A 26620-nucleotide genomic window follows, 5' to 3' on the forward strand; every position below is an offset into this window, starting at 1 on the left:
TGTCCTACCCCAATTCATTGCAATCCTATGACCCCTCTCCCATCCCCACCCCAAATTCATAAACAAAAAATGTCTTCTTATCCATCCCCCAGTTCCTTGCAGTTACCTGTTCTCACTCTCCAGCCAATTCATTACAGATCCATGTCCCCTTTCACCCCCCCCTCATTTCATTGCAGTTAAGGCCACTTTACACACTGCGACATCGCTCAAGCGAACTCATTGGGGTCACTGAATTTGTGACGCACATCCGGTTGCTTTAGCGATGCCGTTGCGTGTGACACCTTTGAGCAATTTTGCATCGTTGCAAAAACGTGCAAAATCGCTCATCGGTGACATGGGGGTCCATTCTCAAATATCGTTGCTGCAGCAATAACGATGTTGTTCCTCGTTCCTGCGGCAGCACACATCAGTACGTGTGACACCGCAGGAACGAGGAAGCTCTCCTTACCTGCCTCCCGCCCACAATGCGGAAGGAAGGAGGTGGGCGGGATGTTCGTCCCGCTCATCTCCGCCCCTCCGCTTCCCAAGGGTGGTGGTTCAGTGACGTCGCTGTGACGCTGAACAAACTGCCCCCTTAGAAAGGAGGCGTTTCGCCGGTCACAGCGACGTCGCAGGGCAGGTAAGTAGTGTGACGGGTCTGGGTGATGTTGTGCGGCACGGGCAGCGATTTGCCCATGTCGCATAACCGATGGGGGCGGGTACCCACGCTAGTGATATCGGTCACGATATCGCAGCGTGTAAAGTGGCCTTTACTCTCACCCCCTGTAATTCATTACAATTCTACGTCCTCTCTCCCACCCTACCTGCATTATGCTTTTTCAGACAGTACTAAAAATAAACAAAATGAAGCAAACACTTACCTCTACAGGTGTAGTCCCGGGTTTACTTACATTTAATGTATATGCAGTTATAGGATTACTCCATCCTAGGTGCATAACTTTACATTTATCAACATTAAATCTCATTTTCCAAGTGTCTTCCCATTCTGATATGTTTGCCAGCTCGCCTTGTAATATTGTGTTAGTTACACACCTATTGTCAAGAATACCCTACCCTTGGGTGAAATCCTCCCAATCTCAACTGATGACTCAGTGACATTTCTCTGGGGTGATGCTTATGAGAGATGAAAGGGCATAAGCCTGTAAAGCATGCCACAGGTGGTTCTGGTTTTAGTACTTGAATCTTATACATACTCAATAAATCAGAATATCATCAAACTGTTAATTTATTTCAGTAATTCAATACAAAAAGTGAAACACATTATATAGAGTCATTACACACAGAGGCATCTATTTCAAGTGTTTATTTCTGTTAATGTTGATGATTATTGATTACAGCCAATGAAAACCCAAAAGTCATTATCTCAGAAAATTAGAATATTATATAAGATCAACTGAAAAAATTATTTTAAACTCAGAAATGTTGGCGCCTACTGAAAAGTCTGTACAGTAAATGCCTCAATACTTGGTCGGGGCTCCTTTTGCATGAATTACTGCATCAACGCGGCGTGGCATGGAGGCGATCAGCCTGTGGCACTGCTGAGGTGTTATGGAAGCCCAGGTTGCTTTGATAGCAGCCTTCAGCTCCTCTGCATTGTCGGGTCTGGTGTCTCGTCTTCCTCTTGACAATACTCCATAGCTTCTCTATGGGGTTTAGGTCAGGCGAGTTTGCTGGCCAATCAAGCACAGTGATACTGTGGTTATTACACCAGGTATTGGTACTTTTGGCAGTGTGGACAGGTGCCAAGTCCTGCTGGAAAATGCCATTTCCATCTCCATAAAGCTTGTTGGCAGAGGGAAGCATGAAGTGCTCTATAATTTCCTTGTAGACAGCTGTGCCGACTTTGGTCTTGATAAAACACAGTGGACCTACACCAGCAGATGACATGGCTCCCCAAACCATCACTGATTGTGGAAACTTCACACTAGACCTCAAGCAGCTTGGATTGTGGCCTCTACACTCTTCCTCCAGACTTTGGGGCCTTGATTTCTAAACGAAATGAAAAATTTACCTTGATCTGAAAACAACACCTTGGACCACTGAGAACAGTCCAGTTCTTTTTCTCCTTGGCCCAGGTAAGACGCTTCTGGCGTTGTCAATTGGTAATGAGAGGCTTGACACAAGGAATGCGACACTTGTAGCCCATGTCCTGGATACGTCTGTGTGTGGTGGCTCTTGAAGCACTGACTCCAACAGCAGTCCACTCCTTGTGAATCTCCCCCAAATTTTTGAATGGCCTTTTATTAACAATCCATTTAAGTTTGCTTTTATCCCAGTTGCTTGTGCACCTTTTTCTATCACACTTATTCCGTCCACTCAACTCTCCATTAATATGCTTGAATACAGCACTCTGTGAACAGCCAGCTTCTTTAGCAATGGTCAGTTGTGGCTTACTCTCCTTGTGGAGTGTGTCAATGACTGCCTTGTGGACATCTGTCAAGTCAGCAGTCTTCCCTGTGATTGTGTAGCCTACTGAACCAGACTAAGGGACCATTTTAAACACTTAGGAAACCTTTGCAAGTGTTTTGTGGTAATTATTCTAATTTTCTGATATAATGACTTTTGGGTTTTCATTGGCTGTAAGCCATAATCATCAACATTAACAGAAATTAACACTTGAAATAGAGCCCTCTGTTTATAATGATTCAATATAATATGTATTTCCCTTTTTGTATTGAATTACTGAAATAAATTAACTTTTTCATTATATTCTAATTTGAGTTGCACTTGTATATCATCTGCTATATTCTTTTTACAGCATGTTAGAAAAAAAGTTCAAATTCATACTACCATGCGCCCACAGTATCTAATGTTTGTGATCTGCCCAGCCGGGCCATCTTTAACAAAAATCAGATAAAGCGTACAATGTGCTGTCAGATAATTAGGGATTTTCTTGTGCTCTGTTTTGTTGACCCATCTTTGTTATTTTAGCACCAAATTGCAATTTCTAACAAAGTAAGGAGGATTCCTACGGAAACGCCTTCTGTGAGAGCTAGTAGAAAATAGTGACAAGTTGGATATATCGATCTAGAGCAATGGGGATTTTTTGCTTTTTTCAGGTGAAGCAAAAATATTTTGGCAAAATCAGCGCAAAGAAGGAACCGTAGATGTCGTGTTTAAGGAGGTTCAGAGCAAGGTGCAACTTCTATATCAGAAAATCAAAGATGGGGCTGCCACGAACCAAGGTTGGGAAAAAGAATAATCTTCTGCAGTGTTACTTTACTATGTATTAAAGGGAATATTCTCTATTGTTTTAAATCAGGTTTTTATGTTAAATTGTTTTGTTTGGTTTTTTTTTTTTTTTTTTATCTTTCTCAATTTTTCTTATTACTGTGTTTTATTTAAAAAAAACCCCAGAAATTTCAATTTCTCTGACGCCTCATTGGGGGACACAGGACCATAGGTGTTATGCTGCCTATCCATAGGAGGACACTAAGTAGATGCAAAAGCATAGCTCCTCCTCTGCAGTATACACCCCTTGGCCGGGCCAGGCAACCTCAGTTTTAGCTTAGTGTCTGTAGGAGGCACTTCCTTTCAAGGTTTGTTATTTTTTTAGGGCGACGGTTTCCTTTTGGGACCGATCTCCCACTGCAGTCAACGGGCGAAAACGTAGAGTGTCGCCTCCACGTACCCCATCCTGCGACGCTGGATCCTGGGCAGGACGACGGGTTCCACAGACACCGATTTTCCAAAGCCCAGGGTAGAGGCCTGTGCCCCTATAGCCCAATTCCTCAGCCCCTCTTTGCAGGCTCTGAGTTGAATATGGCACCGGTGTGACCGGACACAGCAAGCTGACTCTGCTATTTTCACTGCCTGGACTGAAGAAGTGTTTTAAGGTGAGATCCCCCCTGACTGGTTTTCCCAGACAAAGGGAGAAAGGACATTTACAGTATTTATTATGAGAAAGTCCCTTGCTGAGTGCAAGGAGGAGAAAGGATCCTTCATCTTCGCGCTCTTTTAGCGATAACCCCGCCCCCCCCCCCCATGAAAGTGTGCGAAGATCTCCATAGAGCTTAATCCTTCCTGAGAACAGGGTCATCGGCTGATTCTGGTGAGGTGCTTGCTTCACTTGTAGCTCTGCTGAGCATTGCTCCCCCTCCTGGCATACTCCTATTAGGAACATGCAGAATTCTAAGGGCACTAAGAGTGCTAAGGCCCACATAGTCTATTATTCAGCCTGCACTGCCTGCCACGCTGAGCTGCCACGTAAACACACCTCTTCTCTCTGTGAGTCCTGTGCCCCTATAGCCCCCCAAGACCCCCCTGTCACCACCGCCGCAACCGTCAGCCCAGAGCCTAGGGCTCCCAGCCCACCGGAATGGGCACAGTTTCTGTCCCAATCCATGGAAAAACTGTCACAGAACCTGGTGCTGGCTATGCAATGTCGTCCTCCACACCCTTCTGGGTCCCTGGACGGAACGCAGCCTGAGGATACCCCTATGGAGGATCCTTCTGAGGTAATCCGGGCACATGCTTCACCGGTTCCAGGGATCAGGAAAAGAGCACACGGCCGGGTGTCTCCAGCGGGCTCTCCCTCGGGAGCACACAGGGCAGGCTCTCCCACACGCTCCACGGCTTCTGAAGAGCTGGAGGAGGGAGAATGCTGTTTATACCAAGAGGATTCCTTGGTTTCAGCCTCCCCAGATGATCAAACTGCAATAGACTCCCTTATAGCAGCAATCAACCAAACTCTGCATGTGGAGGATCCCCCATCCACTACCACTGACCATGCGGTCTCCTTTTAAGAGGGCAAGGAAACCCCAAAAGGTTTTCACTGATCACCCAGAGTTTCAGGATATCCTCACAAAGCAAAGGGAGAAGTCTGACAGGCGCTTCGGTAACCGAAAACTCATGGAGTCCCAGTACCCTTTTGCCTCACCTGCCCCTAAGGGCTGGGCCGATCCGCCCCCGCCTTACCACAAAGACGCTCCTGTCTTTACCCGATGGTTCTTCCATCAAGGACCCGATAGACAGACAGGTGGAGCACCTCGCCCGCTCTGATTTGAGGCTGCGGGTTCCTCCCTCTCGCCCTCCTTTGCCGCTGTGTGGGTCGCAAAGGCGATCTCGGTCTGGGCAGATTCCCTTAACACTTCGCTTGAGGAATCCCAGTTCACTCATACCTTCACAGAGGTAACAGCTCAAATTGCCGCTGCGGCGGAGTACCTCATGCAGGCCTCCATGGACGCTGCTACCTGCGCAGCGTTTGCCGCCTCAAATACCATAGCCATCCGTAGAGCTCTCTGGCTCCGACAATGGCGAGCGGACTCTGCCTCCAAGAAGTCTCTCACGGACCTTCCCTTTTTTCCAGACCGATTGTTTGGCGAACGTCTGGACAAGCTCATTTCTGACGCCACGGGAGGAAAGAGTACCTCCCTCCCCCAGCTGAAGTCCAGGACGTCCTTCACCAGACGTGCACAGTCCTCGTTCCGCTCCTTTCGGAACTCATTTGGTTGGTCGACATCCCGTGCTGTCCCCGCCACCAGCCGCGGACTACGCAGGGAACGACCGACCTCAGCTCTCCCCGAAACCCACTTCGTCATGGCAGCCTAGACCGAAACAGTCCAGGACTAGGGAGACTCGGCCACGACGTTTTCCCCCCTCATGACTCCTTCGGCGCCCCGGAAGACACACTCCTTGTAGGAGGTCGACTGCGGCTCTTTCATCACATCTGGCCTGCCACCTCAGACGACAAATGGGTGCGAGACCTTGTGTCTTCCGGTTACCACATAGAATTTCGGACCCGACCCCCGAGTCGGTTCTTTCTCTCAAACCCCCCAAAGACTCGAAAACGCCGCAAAGCTTTTTTCTCAGCAATCCACTCGCTCCAAACAGCAGGAGTGATAATACCTGTCCCAGACGACGAGACGTTCGGGGTTTTTTATTCCAACCTCTTTGTGGTCCCCAAAAGGGATGGGTCAGTTCGACCCATCCTGGACCTCAAACACCTAAACAAACATGTGCACGTATGGAGATTCAGAATGGAGTCCCTAAGGTCCATTATTGCATTCATGGTCGAAGGGGAATTCTTCGCCTCCATAGACATCAAGGACGCGTACCTACACATACCCATCGCCCTAGATCACCAAACGTTCCTCCGCTTCGCAATTCAGGACTCCCACTTTCAATTTGTAGCTCTACCCTTCGGCCTTGCCACCGCACCAAGGGTCTTCACCAAAGTCATGGCGGCCGCCATGAGCGTCCTTCACGCCAGGGGAGTAGTCGTTCTCCCTTACTTGGACGACCTCCTCATCAAGGCCCCCTCCTTCCGCGACTGCTCAACCAGCGTACAGATCACTGTGGACACCCTATCCCGCTTAGGGTGGCTAGTGAATCTGGACAAATCATCCCCGATCCCATCACGATCCATTACCTTGCTGGGCATGTCCCTGGACACCCGTCGGGGCTTGATACTTCTCCCTCAGGACAAGGCTATCGCTCTTCAACGAGCGGTACGCTGCCTTCTACGTCCTCCATCTCGCTCCATTCGATTCAGCATGAAAGTGCTCGGCAAGATGGTGGCAGCTATGGAAGCAGTACCCTTTGCTCAACTGTACCTCCGCCCACTGCAGCTAGCCCTTCTAGCGGCCTGGGACAAGAGCCCCTTCTCCCTGGACAGACATCTTCACCTGACGCCTTCACTCAAGTATGCACTCCGCTGGTGGCTTCGGTCCTCATCCCTATCAAAGGGGAGATCTTTTCTCCCAGTGAACTGGCTGGTCCTGACCACGGATGCCAGCCTCCTAGGCTGGGGAGCAGTGTACCGGCACCACACTGCTCAAGGACGTTGGACGCCCCAGGACTCTTTCCTACCCATAAACATCCTGGAACTCCGCGCGATCTTCCTCGCGCTCAGAGCGTTCTGCCCTCTGCTAGCGGGTCGTCAGATTCGAGTCCAATCGGACAATGCGACAGCTGTAGCCTATATCAATCGGCAGGGGGGGCACCCGCAGCAAAGCGGCTTATCTCGAGGCCCACAAGATCCTCAGCTGGGCCGAATCGTCGGAATCAGTGATATCAGCGGTACACATACCGGAGGTAGAGAACTGGGCAGCAGACTTTCTAAATCGCCAAGGCCTGGCCGCCGGAGAATGGTCTCTCCATCCAGATGTGTTTCTACACATCTGCACTCGCTGGGGCACACTAGACGTGGACCTAATGGTCTCAAGGTTGAATGCAAAGGTACCCGCGTTCATAACCAGGTCACGTGACCCGCAGTCCATCGGCGCGGATGCTCTAGTCTGCTCCTGGCACCAATTCCGCCTGCCTTATATATTTCAACCTCTACCCCTGCTGCCGCGGGTAATCAGGAAGATCAAGGCAGAGGGAGTCCCGGTGATACTGATAGCACCGTACTGGCCCAGGCACGCCTGGTACGCTGAATTAGTACAAATGCTCACAGACGCACCGTGGCGCCTTCCAGACATCCCAGACTTGCTGACCCAAGGGCCCATTTCCCATCAGAACTCCAGAGCCCTGAAGCTGACTGCATGGCCATTGAGACCTGGGTATTAACAAGAGCGGGATTCTCCCCCGCGGTTATTTCCACCATGATCAGCGCCCGAAAGCCTGCTTCATCCCGCATTTACCACCGTACGTGGAAAATCTTCCTTTCATGGTGCAGGGAAACTAACGTTCAGCCTATGCCTCTGGCCATCCCCAGAATTCTCGACTTTCTACAGTCTGGCTTGCAAGCGGGGTTGGCTCTCAGTTCCCTTAAAAGGCAGGTCTCAGCGCTCTCAATCTTCTACCAATGCCGCCTGGCTCAAAAACTGCAAGTCAAGACCTTCCTCCAGGGCGTTTCCCATCTAGTTCCCCCGTACAAACGGCCGCTGGAACCATGGGACCTCAACCTCGTTCTGGACGGTCTCCAGAGGTCTCCCTTTGAACCCCTCAAGGAATCCTCCCTTTCTCTTCTGTCCTGGAAGGTAACATTCCTGGTGGCAATTATGTCCATCAGACGGGTTTCGGAGCTAGCAGCACTCTCTTGCCGCGAGCCTTTTCTGATCTTTCACCAGGACAAGGTGGTTCTGCGCCCCCTTCCGGATTTCCTTTCAAATGTTCTTACCCCGTTTCATTTGAACGAGGACATTGTTCTGCCTTCCTTTTGTCCACGCCCGGTTCATAGGGTGAAAAGGTCTCTGCATTCGTTAGACCTCGTCAGAGCTCTCAGATATTACATATCCAGGACAGCCCCCCTTTAGGAAAACGGACTCTTTGTTCGTCATTCCTGAGGGGCCTAAGAAGGTACAGGCAGCTTCAAAGGCGACTCTGGCTCGCTGGATTCGCTCTGCGATCCAGGAAGTCTACCGCTTGCAACTCAAGCCCATTCCTAGTGGGCTGCGGGCTCATTCCACGCGAGCAGTTGGCGCTTCGTGGGCCATTCGGCATCAGGATTCAGTGGAACAGGTGTGTAAGGCTGCGACCTGGTCTAGCCTACATACGTTTTCAAAGCATTACAGAGTCCATACCGAGGTTTCAACTGAGGCAAATCTGGGTAGGAAAATTCTGCAAACGGCAGTAGAGCACCTCTCTCAGTAGGCGCTCCAGGCTGTCTGGGACTGGTTCCTAGTCCTTGGGTTGTGTTGTCTTCTTTTATGTTTCCCACCCATGGACTGCTTTAGGACGTCCCATGATCCTGTGTCCCCCAATGAGGCGTCAGAGAAAAACGGATTTTTGTGTACTCACCATAAAATCGTTTCCTCTTAGCCATCATTGGGGGACACAGCACCCACCCTGTTACCCTGTTGGGCCTTGGTTCTCTCAGTACCTTATTTGGTTATGACTCTTTTCTCATGTTCCTCTATAGAGAAGTTTTTTACCGTTTTTTTCTCCTACTGCTTGTGTACTAAAACTGAGGTTGCCTGGCCCGGCCAGGGCGTGTATACTGCAGAGGAGGAGCTATGCTTTTGCATTTACTTAGTGTCCTCCTATGGATAGGTAGCATAACACCCATGGTCCTGTGTCCCCCAATGATGGCTAAGAGAAAACGATTTTACGGTGAGTACACAAATATCCGTTTTTTCACTCTGCCCACCAGACTTATATTTCCTGTTTCTTATGGAAAACTGTTCAGCAACATTATTATTACATACAGGAATGAAATGACGGACTCCTGTATACACCGCTGATAACCAGGGCTGTGCAGTCGGTAAGCCAAACCTTCGACTCCGACTCTTCAATTTACCTTGCACCGACTGCGACTCCTACATACCGTATTTTTCGCTTTATAAGACGCACCCCCAAATTTGGTGAAGAAATAGAGAATTTTTTAAGAAATGGAGTCCGTCTTATAATGCCAGTGTCTAACAAATAATATAGGGTATATGTCCCTCATAGCCCCCTCATCCTAAAATTAGCCACCTTAATCTGGATATGGCCACCTTATATTGAACACGTCCCCCAGTAAGGCACACTGTGGCAGGCACACTGTGGCAGGCACACTGTGGCAGGCACACTGTGGCAGGCCCACTGTGGCCAGGCCCACAGGCCCACTGTGGCCAGGCCCACAGGCCCACTGTGGCCAGGCCCACAGGCCCACTGTGGCCAGGCCCACTGTGGCCAGGCCCACAGGCCCACTGTGGCCAGGCCCACTGTGGCCAGGCCCACAGGCCCACTGTGGCCAGGCCCACTGTGGCCAGGCCCACAGGCCCACTGTGGCCAGGCCCACTGTAGCCAGGCCCACAGGCCCACTGTGGCCAGGCCCACTGTGGCCAGGCCCACAGGCCCACTGTGGCAGGCCCACTGTGGCCAGGCCCACAGGCCCACTGTGGCCAGGCCCACAGGCCCACTGTGGCAGGCCCACAGGCCCACTGTAGCCAGGCCCGCAGGCCCACTGTGGCCAGGCCCACTGTGGCAGGCTCACTGTGGCCAGGCCCACTGTGGCCAGGCCCACTGTGGCCAGGCCCACAGGCCCACTGTGGCAGGCCCACAGGCCCACTGTGGCAGGCCCACTGTGGCCAGGCCCACAGGCCCACTGTGGCCAGGCTCACTGTGGCAGGCCCACAGGCCCACTGTGGCCAGGCCCACTGTGGCCAGGCCCACAGGCCCACTATGGCCAGGCCCACTGTGGCCAGGCCCACAGGCCCACTGTGGCCAGGCCCACAGGCCCACTGTGGCCAGGCCCACTGTGGCCATTGCCACAGGCCCACTGTGGCCAGGCCCACTGTGGCCAGGACCACAGTCCCACTGTTTGCAGGCACACAGGCCCACTGTTTGCAGGCACACAGGCCCACTGTTTGCAGGCACACAGGCCCACTGTTTGCAGGCACACAGGCCCACTGTTTGCAGGCACACAGGCCCACTGTTTGCAGGCACACAGGCCCACTGTTTGCAGGCACACAGGCCCACTGTTTGCAGGCACACAGGCCCACTGTTTGCAGGCACACAGGCCCACTGTTTGCAGGCCCACAGGCCCACTGTTTGCAGGCCCACAGGCCCACTGTTTGCAGGCCCACAGGCCCACTGTTTGCAGGCCCACAGGCCCACTGTTTGCAGGCCCACAGGCCCACTGTTTGCAGGCCCACAGGCCCACTGTTTGCAGGCCCACAGGCCCACTGTTTGCAGGCCCACAGGCCCACTGTTTGCAGGCCCACAGGCCCACTGTTTGCAGGCCCACAGGCCCACTGTTTGCAGGCCCACAGGCCCACTGTTTGCAGGCCCACAGGCCCACTGTTTGCAGGCCCACAGGCCCACTGTTTGCAGGCCCACAGGCCCACTGTTTGCAGGCCCACAGGCCCACTGTTTGCAGGCCCACAGGCCCACTGTTTGCAGGCCCACAGGCCCACTGTTTGCAGGCCCACAGGCCCACTGTTTGCAGGCACACAGGCCCACTGTTTGCAGGCACACAGGCCCACTGTTTGCAGGCACACAGGCCCACTGTTTGCAGGCACACAGGCCCACTGTTTGCAGGCACACAGGCCCACTGTTTGCAGGCACACAGGCCCACTGTTTGCAGGCACACAGGCCCACTGTTTGCAGGCACACAGGCCCACTGTTTGCAGGCACACAGGCCCACTGTTTGCAGGCACACAGGCCCACTGTTTGCAGGCACACAGGCCCACTGTTTGCAGGCACACAGGCCCACTGTTTGCAGGCACACAGGCCCACTGTTTGCAGGCACACAGGCCCACTGTTTGCAGGCACACAGGCCCACTGTTTGCAGGCACACAGGCCCACTGTTTGCAGGCACACAGGCCCACTGTTTGCAGGCACACAGGCCCACTGTTTGCAGGCACACAGGCCCACTGTGGCCGGCCCACTGTGGCCGGCCCACTGTGGCCAGGCCCACTGTGGCCAGGCCCACAGTGGCCAGAGCCACAGGCCCACTGTGGCCAGGGCCACAGGCCCACTGTGGCCAGGGCCACAGGCCCACTGTGGCCAGGGCCACAGGCCCACTGTGGCCAGGCCCACTGTGGCCAGGCCCACAGGCCCACTGTGGCCAGGCCCACAGGCCCACTGTGGCCAGGCCCACTGTGGCCAGGCCCACAGGCCCACTGTGGCCAGGCCCACTGTGGCCAGGCCCACTGTGGCCAGGCCCACAGGCCCACTGTGGCCAGGCCCACAGGCCCACTGTGGCCAGGCCCACAGGCCCACTGTGGCCAGGCCCACTGTGGCCAGGCCCACAGGCCCACTGTGGCCAGGCCCACTGTGGCCAGGCCCACAGGCCCACTGTTTGCAGGCCCACAGGCCCACTGTTTGCAGACCCACAGGCCCACTGTTTGCAGGCCCACAGGCCCACTGTTTGCAGGCCCACAGGCCCACTGTTTGCAGGCCCACAGGCCCACTGTGGCCAGGCCCACTGTGGCCAGGCCCACTGTGGCCAGGCCCACAGGCCCACTGTTTGCAGGCACACAGGCCCACTGTTTGCAGGCACACAGGCCCACTGTTTGCAGGCACACAGGCCCACTGTTTGCAGGCACACAGGCCCACTGTTTGCAGGCACACAGGCCCACTGTTTGCAGGCACACAGGCCCACTGTTTGCAGGCACACAGGCCCACTGTTTGCAGGCACACAGGCCCACTGTTTGCAGGCACACAGGCCCACTGTTTGCAGGCACACAGGCCCACTGTTTGCAGGCACACAGGCCCACTGTTTGCAGGCACACAGGCCCACTGTTTGCAGGCACACAGGCCCACTGTTTGCAGGCACACAGGCCCACTGTTTGCAGGCGACAGGCCCACTGTTTGCAGGCACACAGGCCCACTGTTTGCAGGCACACAGGCCCACTGTTAGATATCGCCCACATGTTGCTGCTTTTAGTAAAATAAACTCCTTACCTTCTGCAGCAGTGTCCTGTCTGGTGTCACCCTCCTCGGGGTTGAGCTCCTCCTGTGTCTCCTGCACTTCCTACTTCCTGGTTCTAGTGCCAGTCATGTGATCTGGACAGCAGAGAGATATCTCTGCGTGCAAGATCACAGCAGCAGGAGGGAGACCGGGCAGACACGCTGGAGGAGGTGAGTAAAGAGTTTATTATTTTACTATGGGCAGCAGCATGGGGGCCAAAGCTAACACAGGGGGAGGGGGCATGTGCGATCAAAGGCAAGCACAGGCAGATAATATGCGCAGCTCCCCCAGCCCATCGCCGCGGTGCAGTTTCAGCACCATGGTGGTGGACAGCGGCTGTGCATATTATATGAGCGGGTGCAGGAGATCAAAGGCTGCCGCCCGCAGCTTCACAAGCCTCTACCAGCCCCCCCAGCCCCCCCAGCACAGCTCCATAGCGGCCTCCACCTCCCCTGGACCCTGCAGTATATAATCTGTATATTCGGTTTATAAGACGCACCCCCTACTTTCCCCCAAAATTTGGGGGAACAAAAGTGCGTCTTATAAAGCGAAAAATACGGTATATTGCTTATAGTTAAGTGAAAAATTTATTGTAGTACATGAACGTGTATGTGAACATCAGACATTTAATTTTTTTTTATGATACAATAATCAAGATATTTGGATAGAACATAAAATATATTTACTGGAATACAACTTCAGAACACAAAAAACTGTAATAAATTGTGAATATGTTCTACAAGATGTAATATACAGTAGATTACATACCGTATATATCGTGTATGTGTGTGTGTATATATAATATATATATTTCTCTGTCGTTTCATTGGGGGACACAGGACCATGGGTTATGCTGCTGTCACTAGGAGGCTGACACTAAGTAAACAGAAAAAGTTAGCTCCTCCCCAGCAGTATAACCCCTGAGCCGGAGGCGGGCTCAATCAGTTTTTTGCTTAGTGTCGTAGGAGGCTGATGTGGGCCGTCTGGGCCCCCTTCAGCCACTTGATTTTTTGCGTTATTTTTTTCATTTTTTCTCGGCGACGCTCGTCGCTCTCATCTGTGGTAATTTTCTTTTTCTGCAGGTATCTTTTCTCTACCTCAGCTCTCGCAGCCCGTGTGGGTACCGCTCCCCTAGGTCGCAGAGGCTTGAGTTGTCGGGCCCTCTCCCCCGTCCAATTCCACGGTACCACTCCCTGGTTGGCACGCGGGGCTGAATTTTTCTGGGCACCCCTATTCACCCTGCGGTACCACCCCAAAGGGTCGCAAGGGGCATACAGCAGGGACTGGACCTCCGCAGCGCATCTGGAGTTTTTGGATGGGGCCCGCAACGCTGCTACATTTAGGGGCTTCCACCCCAATGGCGTCCAACTCCCTGCCTTCTTCAGCCTGCTTCCAGGTGCCCGCAGCCATTCCTTCGCTGAGCGGAGCACACAGGAGCATGTGCAGAGTCTCAGCCTGCACACTGGACAGCGCGCCGCGGATCAGGTAGGACCCCTACCTTCCCCCCCCCTCGGACGGCTGCAGAAATTGAGGCCCCGGTCTGGGCCTACTCGCCGGACTCCCCCGCTGCGTCCGTGGAGCTCCCTGCCGGCTCCGAGGTCGGGCGGCCCCGCATCGCTGCTGCGCCGCCGCCGCTTGCGGCCGGGTCCGCCGGCGCTGCCCCTGTACCTTTTACAGCGCCTCCTGAGGTTGGCTCCGCCGGCGCTGCATCTGTCCGCAATGGCACCTCCGCTCGGCCACTGTCCTCGGTCCCCCAGGCCCCGTCCTCGGCTTGCCCAGGCCGCATCCCGCACGGCGCGCCGAGGATCCTCTCCGCCGCCGCCTGCGGTCGGGTCCGCCGGCGCGGCCTCTGCCCGCGACGGTCCCTCTGCTTGGGCCCCGTCCTCGGCGTGCCCAGGCCGCATCCCGCACGGCGCGCCGAGGATCCTCCCCGCCGCCGCCTGCGGCCGGATCCGCCGGCGCGGCCTCTGCCCGCGACGGTGCCTCTGCTTGGGCCCCGTCCTCGGCGTGCCCAGGCCGCATCCCGCACAGCGCGCCGAGGATCCTCTCCGCCGCCGCTGCGGCCGGGTCCGCCGGCGCGGCCTCTGTCCGCCCCGGCACCTCCAAAATTTAGTCCCCGGCTTCGGCCCTGTCCTCGGCGTCCCCAGGCCCGCCTCCCGCACGGCGCTATTGGACGCCGGCCTCTCCGTTCCCGCCCTCGGCCGTGCTCCAGGCATCACTTGGGGGGTGGGGGATATTTTTTTTTCCCGCTCACAGCGTCCATTTTAAATAAAGAGAGAAAGAAAAAAAAAAAAAAAAAAAAGGAGAATGGGAATTTATTCCAGACTACTAGTCTGGGTTTACTGAGGCCTCAGCGTCACCTTATTTTTCCGGGGGAGAGACTAAAACACACTTTTCTTAGTGGATATTTTTTATTTTAGGTCGATTTTTATTAAAAATTTTACATACATGAGTTTTTTGCACCTTAACTCCTACAGTACTTTCGGGCACTTGTTTTGCTTCACCTTTTTTTATATCGCGCTCCCAGCTCGAGTTTTTAGTTTAGTCCCCTCCGGCGGGTTAATGCCCTGTCTCAGGTCATAGATCCCCTCGCCGCCGGCCCTCGGCTTCGCGCGCATGCGCTGCGTCCCCGGCCAATACTCGGTTATACCTTCCATAGGTCTAGCGCAATCCCCTTGGGGAGGTGAGTCTTGTACCAGGGACCTTTCCTATGCTAGAAGCGGACCCGACAGGTCTCGTCTTTTGTGGCCCCCCTGTTTTCCACCTTATTCCCCAGGTCCAGACTGCTTTTTCTCCGGCAGTCTTCCGACCTCTCGGGTGATGGCCCAGGCTTTCCACCTCTGCTGGACTCCGAGCAGGACCTGGATGTTTTGGCGCATGTCTAAAGGCCTGCTGGAATTGGTGAGTCAGGCCGTAAGGCTACGGACAGCCCCCTTATCTCCATGCACGCAGGTCCCCCTTAAGTCATTTGGAGCGGACCCTGCTCAGACGACATCCAGAGCTTGCTGAGTTACCGCGTGCTCACAGTCAACTGCCATACACGAAGTTTACCAGCGGTAAGTCTAGTCATCGTCTTTATTCCCTTCTACAAAAAGGGGTCTCGGTGAGAATGGGCAGGCCACACTGGAGTCGCTGAGTGATCACAGACAACAACCAGACACGGCGTTTACCTGCGGTAAGTCGTGTTATTGTCATTATCATTCCCCCAGAGGGCTCTGGAGAGAGGGGGCATGGCACCTTGCAGACAGGAAGGTGCGGGCCCCTGCGGGTTTTCAGTGGACATCCAGTTCGCCGTGTGACTGCGTGAGCACGGATATTCCTCGGACACAATTTTTACCAGCGGTAAGTCCCTTATATTGTCTTACCCCTTCTCGTAGAGGGCTCCGTGATGAAGGGGCACGCTACCCTGTACTTCACCCGCCTGGGTTCCTCCTGGCTTCTCGTCCCTATCGGACGCTCCGCAGGGCCTCCACGGTCACTCTACGCAGAGGTCCGCGCTCCACCTATGCCGATCCAGGACTGGTTATCAGCTTCTGTGAGTACCCTCTCTTTACAAAATCTGGTGTCTCCCCGCTACACGGCCTGAGCCTCTAACATCAGGGTACCTACCCGTCGAGAGCTCTGACTCGGGATCAGGAACGCAGATTCGACGTCTAGGAAGTCGCTGACTTCCTTTCCGGCTCTCGGGATCGCCCTTTCGGAGATAGGCGAGTCCAGTTTATCCCCCAGGCTACGTCAGGGTAGACTGGCTACGTAAGGGAAGGGTACATCCTTTTCCCGGCATCGGCTCTGATGCACCAGGACTCGTTCCCTCACGTTAGGTTCGTCAGGAAACCTTTATCCCTACAACAGCCATCTCCGCTTTGCGTGGCTGCGGACCGTCCCAGCTTTCTAAGAGTGCTTGCAGGGATCACGATCCCTACGCATTCCCAGGCTCTCTCTGCCCAGGAACGACCGGGAGACCCAGAGTCTCCCTTCAAGTACCCTCGCCTTGAGGTTTAGACCATCATCATCACTTTTCGCTACTAGGGTAGCTGAGCTACAGGAAGGAGTCCTCCCAGACCCGGCCCGGTCCATCACTCCTCAGGCACGGTATTCGAGCCGTTCAAGGGTTGCTACTCCTCACGCAGGAGCAGTTTCCCTCCTGGCATAGGGTCCTGCGGCTCTTTGCCTCCCGCTCTCGTTTTTTCCCTTCGGTTTTTTGCTATGCGAGTCCTCGACAGCCTGTGGCGGTGTTAGCGATGGTGCACATACCAGATTTCATCCCGGACTCTCCAACGGAACACACTGAAGAGCGGGGACAGGAAGGCTCCGTCTTCGAGGGTGACCGGCCAATTTCCTCCTAGATGACCAATCTTCCCAATCATCCCTGGGAAGATTCCCTTTCCTCCTCTGGAGCTTGTTATCAACCGTCACCAGTCTCCCGTACTAGAGTATGCTACCACACCATTCCTCGGCACGGTCCCGAGGGACACCCCTGGAGTGTCGTCTCCCCTTCAGCATTCCGGACTCGGAGCCATTCGGTTAGCCCGGTTACAATTTCTTCTCTGGGTTGTATTGTCCAGTCAGGTTCCAGTCGGACCATGCCACAGCAGTGATGCGCATCTTCCACCAGGAAGACGCAAAGAGCTTCATGGCAAGTGAAGAGGCCAAGAGGTTCTTGCTCTGGGACGGGCTCTTTCATTCGCCAATCTCGGCAGCACATCCCGAGCGTGGACGTTTGGGCGGCCGATTTCCGCGGTACGATAGCTCTCGCGTAGGTAAAGGACTCCAACAGGGATATCAACAGCCAGATCTCTGGCGAAGGAAGACCTACAGTCGTGACTTTTTGGCCTTCCGATCCAACTCTCAAGTCCATGGTGCGTCGAGTACGCCACCTGCTCTGGACTAGAGGACGACGCCCAAGCCCGGTCGTGTTGCTTGTTCAGGCTCTCGTGCATCTTCCCGCTGCGTTCCATGTTCTCGAGGGTTCTCAAGAAGGACCTAGGCAGGCGATAGCTCGGGAGTGGCCCAGGCGAGCATAGTTTCGCATAACTTACTCATCTCCTCGCAGATGCCCCGTGGCTCCTTCCAGACCGCCAGATTCTTCCGTGTCGGGGCCCCTCTAGTCTACCAGGACTCAGGAGTCCCAGGTTCCATGGCCTCACCAGTGGATCCCGGGTGCTGGCTCGGTCAGGTCTGTGAACAAGATGATGGCAGACATTGAGGAGGGCATGGAATCCAGTTCCCTCGAAGATTTATTTCCACGTGGAAAGAGCTCCCCCGGTGGTGTGAGGACCGCATCTTCAGAGACTTTTCACTTTCCGTCAATCAGGGCCTTCGCTCAGAGAAACGTCCATCTGGCTCGGCGTTTTTCATCGTTCACTAGAAAAGTGGGACCATAATCCAGTGATGAGTTTGCTCAAGGTACCCCTTTTTTCCCTGCTCCCACCTGTTTTGATAGGTGGGTTCCTTGTGGCCATCTGTTTGTTATCAACGGCATCAGGGCGGACAGCCCTCTCGTAGTCTTTTCTCCCCCTTTTTCCGCTCCGCCAGCAGGATAAGGGGGGGGTTCCAGCCAGAACCCTTCGTTTCTGTCCGAGACACCTCGGCTTTCCTTCCAGAAGAGGTCTTTAGGTTTCGTTTTTGTCGGTTCTAGGCTCCCCTCTCAGCCTGAAAGAGGCATAGTTCGTTCTAGGGCTGGTACGAGCCCTCAGTCTTTCGTGTCGGCAGGACACCATTTTTTTGTCGGTTACACCGACTGTCAGTCCATCCTTCCGCCCTTTCCCAAGAAGCATAGGCCGGCGCAAAGGGCCTGAATATCACATGGATCCTTTCCTCCATATGTGAAGACTATCGCATGAAGGTCGGACTTCCGCCGCGGTCTACCGAGCAAGGGGCACCCTTGCACGATTGGGCTCCGGACGTCGGTCAACCAGGTCCTCTGGTCCACCACCCGATCTAGTCGGCGTACCTTTGCTAGTTTCTAACAGGTTCTCACTCAAGCTTCGGCAGAGGCCAGTCTTGGTGCAAGGTTTGCGGGTGGCAGTGGCACACCTGTAACAACGTAGGCGCTTGTAGGTCCGGGTCAGCCCGGCAAGGGGAAGCGACTTCCTTCCTATCTCCGGTGATGGTTTTCTTCCCACCCAGGGACTGCTTTTGGACGTCCCATGGTCCTGTGTCCCCCAATGAAACGACAGAGAAAGTAGGATTTTTGTGTACTCACCGTAAAATCTCTTTCTCTTAGTCTTCATTGGGGGACACAGCACCCACCCTGCTTGTGTTTTTCGTTATATATGACATGCCTGTTTCCCCAGTGCCCACATTCCCAGGTCACTGGTCACACGACTGTTCGTCATAGTTTTTTACCTTGTTTTTATCCAGGATTGTTTGGCTCTCCTCCTACTGCTTGTGCACTAAACTGATTGAGCCCGCCTCCGGCTCAGGGGTTATACTGCTGGGGAGGAGCTAACTTTTTCTGTTTACTTAGTGTCAGCCTCCTAGTGACAGCAGCATAACCCATGGTCCTGTGTCCCCCAATGAAGACTAAGAGAAAGAGATTTTACGGTGAGTACACAAAAATCCTACTATTTACATATTGTATTACATATTTACAATTTATTAGTTTTTTGTGTTCTAAAGTTGTATTCCAATAAATATATTTTATGTTCTATCCAAATATCTTGATTGTTGTATCATAAAAATTATTAAATGTCTGATGTTCACATTGTACTACAATACATTTTTCACTTAAATATAAGCATTATACTAAATGTTATTATTTAGTATGTTTTTGTTGAAAGCTGTTTTTTGCCAGTTATATAGTGTATTACATAGTGTTTTATATAAAATTTATTACATAGTGTTATATATAACACTATATAATACACTATGTAAGTGGCATAAAACCGTTTTCAACAAAAACATAGTAAATAACATTTGTGCAGTCTATGAATTTCTTGTAAGAAATAGAATTGCTTCCATCAGAGCCTCCTTCACAGATGACCTCAAATCTGACCTAATAATTTTAAGGCTAGAGAACAACCTCTCTACAGTAATTTGTGTTGGAGGCAAAGCCGTAACCACATGGGCAATATCTCTAACAATTTCCTGGTATAAAGGAATTGCCTCATGCACATGTCAGTTTTGATGAACGGTTGAATTTTTCTATTTGAGAGCAAGTGAAAAATTTTGCTGAAATATAGTCAATCTGCTGCTATAGGAGACAGAGTGAAATCTTTTTCCTTGCGGCAACGCTTTGCCTGCTCCATGTCATCCAAATACTTGTCAAAGTTAAACTCCTCATCTGATGAGGATGAAGATATGGCAGCAGTAGCACTGTCAGGCCCCAAGTCCTCCTCCGCCTGGCAGTCCTGTAGCCGCTCATCCTAACTGCTACCTCAGTCAGAGCTTCTTTTCCTTTAGTAAGCTGTTGATCATCAAGCAGTATACGATGACTTGGGTCCACATAAAGAGCTGCCAGAAGAATTTTATTTCTTTGTCGCTCCTAATTGGGAGACCCAGACAATTGGGTGTATAGCTACTGCCTCCGGAGGCCACACAAAGTATTACACTTAAAAGTGTAAGGCCCCTCCCCTTCTGGCTATACACCCTCCCGTGGGATCACGGGCTCCTCAGTTTTCATGCTTTGTGCGAAGGAGGCACACATACACGCATAGCTCCACTGTTTAGTCAGCAGCAGCTGCTGACTATGTCGGATGGAAGAAAAGAGGGCCCATATGGGGCCCCCAGCATGCTCCCTTCTCACCCCACTTTTGTCGGCGGTGTTTGTTAAGGTTGAGGTACCCATTGCGGGTACAGAGGCTGGAGCCCACATGCTGCATCCTTCCCCATCCCCCTTAGGGCTCTGGGTGAAGTGGGATTTACCGGTCTCCAGGCACAGAGACCGTGCTCCGTCCACAGCCCCTGGGAATCTGCTGGATATGGAGCGGAGTATCGTCAGGGACAGGGCCCTGCTACGCCAAGGTACTCTGTGTCCCCGTACAGTCCGCGCGCACACTGCAGCATTGCTGGGTGTGTTAGTGCGCCGGGGACAACAGCGCTGCGCGCTGGTGCCATTCCTATCTACAGCTTTGCTGAGAGGGGACATGTATTTGAAACTGCCGCGCGGCCGCTGTTGTCAGTTTTTTCGCTGCGGCGCGGCTGGGACTTGTGGTGCGCCGGGGACTTCCGCGCTGGCCGTGCATATATCACGGCCGCGCTTGTTACTCGAGTCCCCGGCTTTCTGCGGCCTAGTTTCGTTTCGTTCCCGCCCCCAGGCCTGCCAGTCAGGGGAAGGGCGGGACGCTGTACAGAACGTCAGCGCAGAGGGCTGGAGTCTGCTTTGCATACTCCAGCCCTCACACTGGGCACAGTGGGACGCCAGTTTCCCGCACTTTGTTTGAGGCACGCCCACGATCCACCTCTCTTCACAGGACGCCGGCAGCCATTCCTGTGTGCAGTCTGAGCTGGAGAGAGGAGACTGGGAGACCCAGACACGGGATTCTGGTGCCCACACACCCGCTTTCAGCGGGCGGTAAGCTGCCCTCAAGGGCTGACCCCCACTGGTGCCGAAGTGTATATTGTATTTTATGCTTGTAGCTTTACATTGCACTGTACGGTCGCTAGGGATCCTTTGCTATATACCCTCCTAGATTTCTCAGAGGACACAACAGCATGTCGACCGCAAAAAGCAAAGGTGCCAAGGCACAGGCTTTCTATGCTGCTTGTACCGCTGGTGGGGCTGTTCTACCGGCAGGTTCCATTGACCCCCACTGTGTGCAGTGCTCGGCCCCTGTGGCACTTGCTCGGCCGGGGCCTCTGCTGGAGGTGACCCAGGCAGTACCTCCTGTAGATACTGTCCAGGTGACAGGGACGGAGTTTGCAGTCTTTGCTGACAGATTGTCTGTGACTATGACTAAAATTCTTGAAACATTGCAGTCTAGACCAGGACCTCAGGCCATGGACACTGTTAACTCATTGCTCCCTGGTCCCCCTCAGTCGGAACAGCTCCGGGATCCGGGGGTGTCTCTTGCATCCCAGGGTGATGGCTCTGACACGGACGACAGTCCCAGACAGCCTAAACGGGCTCGCTATGAGCGGCCCTCGACTTCGTCACACTGGTCAGGGTCCCAGCAGGACTCTCTGTATGATGAGGCGGAGATAGCTGATCAGGATTCTGATCCTGAGACCGCTCTCAATTTGGATACACCAGATGGTGACGCCATAGTGAATGATCTTATAGCGTCCATCAATAAAATGTTGGACATTTCTCCCCCTGCTCCTCCTGTGGAGGAGACAGCTTCACAGCAGGAGAAATTCCATTTCAGGTATCCCAAGCGTAAATTAAGTACTTTTCTGGACCACTCTGACTTTAGAGAGGCAATCCAGAAACACCACGCTTATCCGGATAAGCGTTTTTCCAAGCGGCTTAAGGATACACGTTATCCTTTTCCCCCAGACGTGGTCAAGAGCTGGACCCAGTGTCCCAAGGTGGATCCTCCAATCTCCAGGCTTGCAGCTAGATCCTTAGTTGCAGTGGAAGATGGGGCGGCACTTAAAGATGCCACTGACAGGCAGATGGAGCTCTGGTTGAAATCCATCTATGAAGCTATCGGCGCGTCGTTTGCTCCAGCATTCGCAGCCGTATGGGCACTCCAAGCTATTTCAGCTGGTCTTACACAGATTGACACGGTCACACGTACATCTGCTCCGCAGGTGGCACCCTTAACCTCTCAAATGTCTGCATTTGCGTCTTACGCGATTAATGCTGTCCTAGACTCTACGAGCCGTACGGCAGTGGCGTCCGCCATCTCCGTAGTTTTACGCAGAGCCTTGTGGTTAAGAGAATGGAAGGCAGATTCTGCTTCCAAAAAGTGTTTAACCAGTTTGCCATTTTCTCGTGACCGACTGTTTGGGGAGCGCTTAGATGAAATCATTAAACACTCCAAGGGTAAAGATTCATCTTTACCTCAGCCCAGACAAAATAAACCCCAACAGAGGAGAGGACAGTCGGGGTTTCGGTCCTTTCGAGGCTCAGGCAGGTCCCAATTCTCCTCGTCCAAAAGGACTCAAAAGGATCAGAGGAGCTCAGATTCTTGGCGAACTCAGTCACGCCCAAAAAAGACAGCCGGAAGACCCGCTACCAATGCGGCTTCCTCATGACTTTCGGCCTCCTCTCTCCGCATCCTCGGTCGGTGGCAGGCTCTCCCGCTTTGGCGACATTTGGCTGCCACAGGTCACAGACCGTTGGGTGAGAGACATTCTGTCTCACGGGTACAGGATAGAGTTCAGCACTCGTCCTCCAACTCGCTTCTTCAGAACTTCTCCACCTCCCGACCGAGCCGATGCTCTGCGGCTAGCGGTGTCCACTCTAAAAGCGGAAGGAGTGGTGACCCCCGTTCCTCTTCTGGAACAAGGTCACGGTTTTTACTCCAATTTGTTTGTGGTGCCAAAAAAGGACGGGTCTTTCTGTCCTGTTCTGGACCTAAAACTGCTCAACAAGCATGTGAAAACCAGGCGGTTCCGGATGGAATCCCTCCGTTCCGTCATCGCCTCAATGTCTCAAGGAGATTTCCTAGCATCAATAGACATCAAAGATGCTTATCTCCACGTGCCGATTGCTCCAGAGCACCAGCGTTTTCTACGCTTCGTTATAGGAGACGAACACCTTCAGTTCGTAGCCCTGCCTTTCGGTTTGGCGACAGCCCCAAGGGTCTTCACCAAGGTCATGGCAGCAGTAGTAGCAGTCCTGCACTCTCAGGGTCACTCTGTGATCCCTTACTTGGACGATCTACTTGTCAAGGCACCCTCTCAAGAGGCATGCCAAAACAGCCTGAACGTTGCGCTGGAGACTCTCCAGAGTTTCGGGTGGATCATCAACTTTTCAAAGTCAAATCTCACCCCGACCCAATCGATAACATACCTTGGCATGGAGTTTCATACTCTCTCAGCGATAGTGATGCTTCCGCTGGACAAACAGCGTTCACTACAGACAGGGGTGCAATCTCTCCTTCAAGGCCAGTCACACCCCTTGAGACGCCTCATGCACTTCCTAGGGAAGATGGTAGCAGCAATGGAGGCAGTCCCTTTCGCGCAGTTTCATCTGCGTCCACTACAATGGGACATTCTCCGCCAATGGGACGGGAAGTCGACGTCCCTCGACAGGAACGTCTCCCTTTCTCAGGCGGCCAAGGAATCTCTTCAGTGGTGGCTTCTTCCCACCTCATTGTCAAAGGGAAAGTCCTTCCTACCCCCATCCTGGGCGGTGGTCACGACGGACGTGAGCCTGTCAGGGTGGGGAGCGGTTTTTCTCCACCACAGGGCTCAGGGTACGTGGACTCAGCAAGAGTCCACCCTTCAGATCAATGTTCTAGAAATCAGAGCAGTGTATCTTGCCCTACAAGCCTTCCAGCAGTGGCTGGAAGGCAAGGAGATCCGAATTCAGTCGGACAACTCCACAGCGGTAGCATACATCAACCACCAGGGTGGCACACGCAGTCGGCAAGCCTTCCAGGAAGTCCGACGGATTCTAACGTGGGTGGAAGACACGGCTTCCACCATATCCGCAGTTCACATCCCAGGCGTTGAAAACTGGGAAGCAGACTTCCTCAGTCGCCAGGGTATGGACGCAGGGGAATGGTCCCTTCACCCGGACGTGTTTCAGGAGATCTGTCGCCGCTGGGGGATGCCGGACGTCGACCTGATGGCGTCACGGTACAACAACAAGGTCCCGGCTTTCATGGCACGGTCTCACGATCACCGAGCTCTGGCGGCAGACGCCTTAGTTCAAGATTGGTCGCAATTCCGGCTACCTTATGTGTTCCCACCTCTGGCATTGTTACCCAGATTGCTGCGCAAGATCAGGGCCGACTGCCGTCGCGCCATCCTCGTCGCTCCAGACTGGCCGAGGAGATCGTGGTACCCAGATCTGTGGCACCTCACGGTAGGCCAACCATGGGCACTACCAGAACGACCAGACTTGCTATCTCAAGGGCCGTTTTTCCACCTGAATTCTGCGGCCCTGAACCTGACTGTGTGGCCATTGAGTCCTGGATCCTAGCGTCTTCAGGATTATCTCGAAAGGTTATTACCACCATGAGACAGGCTAGAAAACCATCCTCCGCCAAGATCTACCACAGGACGTGGAAGATATTCTTATCTTGGTGCGTGGCTCAGGGAGTTCCTCCCTGGCCTTTTGCATTGCCTACTTTTCTTTCCTTTCTGCAATCCGGGTTGGAAAAAGGTTTGTCGCTCAGCTCCCTTAAAGGACAAGTCTCGGCGCTATCTGTATTTTTTCAGAAACGCCTAGCACGTCTTACTCAGGTGCGCACGTTCCTGCAAGGAGTTGGTCATATCGTCCCTCCTTACAAGCGGCCGTTAGAGCCCTGGGATCTGAACAAGGTTCTAATTGCTCTCCAGAAGCCGCCTTTCGAGCCTATGAAGGATGTTTCCCTTTCTCGTCTTTCACAGAAAGTGGCTTTTCTAGTAGCGGTCACGTCTCTTCGGAGAGTGTCCGAGCTAGCGGCGCTCTCATGCAAATCTCCCTTCCTGGTGTTTCACCAGGACAAGGTGGTTCTACGTCCGGTTCCTGAGTTTCTCCCTAAGGTGGTATCCCCCTTTCATCTCAATCAGGATGTCACATTACCTTCCTTGTGTCCTCATCCAGTTCATCAATTTGAGAAAGGTTTGCATTTGTTGGATCTGGTCAGAGCACTCAGGATCTACATTTCCCGCACGGCGCCCTTACGCCGCTCGGATGCACTCTTTGTCCTTGTCGCTGGTCAGCGTAAAGGGTCGCAAGCTTCCAAATCCACCCTGGCTCGGTGGATCAAGGAACCAATTCTTGAAACCTACCGTTCTGCGGGGCTTCCGGTTCCTTCAGGGCTGAAGGCCCATTCTACCAGAGCCGTGGGTGCGTCCTGGGCATTACGGCACCAGGCTACGGCTCAGCAGGTGTGCCAGGCGGCTACCTGGTCGAGTCTGCACACCTTTACCAAGCATTATCAGGTGCATACCTACGCTTCGGCGGACGCCAGCCTAGGTAGACAAGTCCTTCAGGCGGCGGTTGCCCACCTGTAGGACAGGGCTGTTTGACGGCCCTATCACGAGGTATTCTTTTACCCACCCAGGGACTGCTTTTGGACGTCCCAATTGTCTGGGTCTCCCAATTAGGAGCGACAAAGAAGAAGGGAATTTTGTTTACTTACCGTAAATTCCTTTTCTTCTAGCTCCAATTGGGAGACCCAGCACCCGCCCTGTTTTCTTAGGGATTTTTGTTTTTTTCGAGTACACATGTTGTTCATGTTGAATGGTTTCAGTTCTCCGATGTTTCTTCGGATTGAATTTGTCTTTAAACCTGTTATTGGCTTTCCTCCTTCTTGCTTTTGCACTAAAACTGAGGAGCCCGTGATCCCACGGGAGGGTGTATAGCCAGAAGGGGAGGGGCCTTACACTTTTAAGTGTAATACTTTGTGTGGCCTCCGGAGGCAGTAGCTATACACCCAATTGTCTGGGTCTCCCAATTGGAGCTAGAAGAAAAGGAATTTACGGTAAGTAAACAAAATTCCCTTCTTTCCAATAGTTGTGTCTCTCTCCGTTTCATTGAAGCAGAAATGCCATCTGCGATTAAACCTCCTCTTTGGCACAGGCAGAATAGCAAGTTCTTCCACTCCCTTATGAAAATGCCAGGAGTTAAATCCTCAGCTTGTAATTTTTTAGTCACGGTAAATGGGTGATTAAGCACTTCTTTCAATTCAGCCACCTGTGTCCATTGACCTTCATTTAAGGTTACTTGAGGGTTCACCATATCTATAAGAAACGATTTTAGTTCAAGCAATCGCTCAGTCATTAAATAAGTGCTGCCTCACTGAGTGGCTTGATCAACAATTGCCCCTTTCCCAGCACGTCTCTTCAAGATGGAATCAATTTTAGGGGTTCTGGCGGCAATAATCAACTTCCTCACTTATCCAATTAGATTTCCAGCATGTCCGCCCATTTTGACACATCCGGCTTTTCACCGGTTTGGCGGATGCGGCGCACGCCAGTACAGTACGATACAGTACAGTGGCAGCACCGCAACTTCCGGGTCACATGCTCCGTTCACATGACAGCATGTGACCGGCGTTTGTCACGCTGCCACTGTACTGTATACACTGTACTGGAGTGCGCCGCATCTGCCAAACTAGCGAAAAGCCGGATGTGTGAAACCGGGGTCCCTCTTGCAGACTATCTTATTGCCAGCTGCAGCGTGTGCACAACACAGCGCGTGTGATGAATATGAAAGTGTTTTGAAGCGGCTTCAACAAGATCATCTAATCCTAAAGTATCATTTTGCTGTTCTTCTGTTGTAATATCTGT

At 53.1% G+C, this 26620-nt stretch overlaps 1 protein-coding gene across 9 annotated transcripts in view; it reads left to right on the forward strand.

Annotated features, from left to right (window-relative positions):
- Positions 1-26620, forward strand: part of SETDB2 (SET domain bifurcated histone lysine methyltransferase 2) — a 197698-nt gene that overhangs the window by 27259 nt on the left and 143819 nt on the right. For all 9 annotated transcript variants that reach the window (XM_075337278.1, XM_075337279.1, XM_075337277.1 and 6 more), the window contains one exon: positions 3060-3185. In XM_075337278.1, coding sequence (XP_075193393.1) covers positions 3060-3185 — 126 coding nt within the window. The remainder of the gene's footprint in view (positions 1-3059; positions 3186-26620) is intronic.

Source organism: Anomaloglossus baeobatrachus, chromosome 2 (assembly GCF_048569485.1).
Source record: "Anomaloglossus baeobatrachus isolate aAnoBae1 chromosome 2, aAnoBae1.hap1, whole genome shotgun sequence".
Classification (NCBI taxonomy): domain Eukaryota; kingdom Metazoa; phylum Chordata; class Amphibia; order Anura; family Aromobatidae; genus Anomaloglossus; species Anomaloglossus baeobatrachus.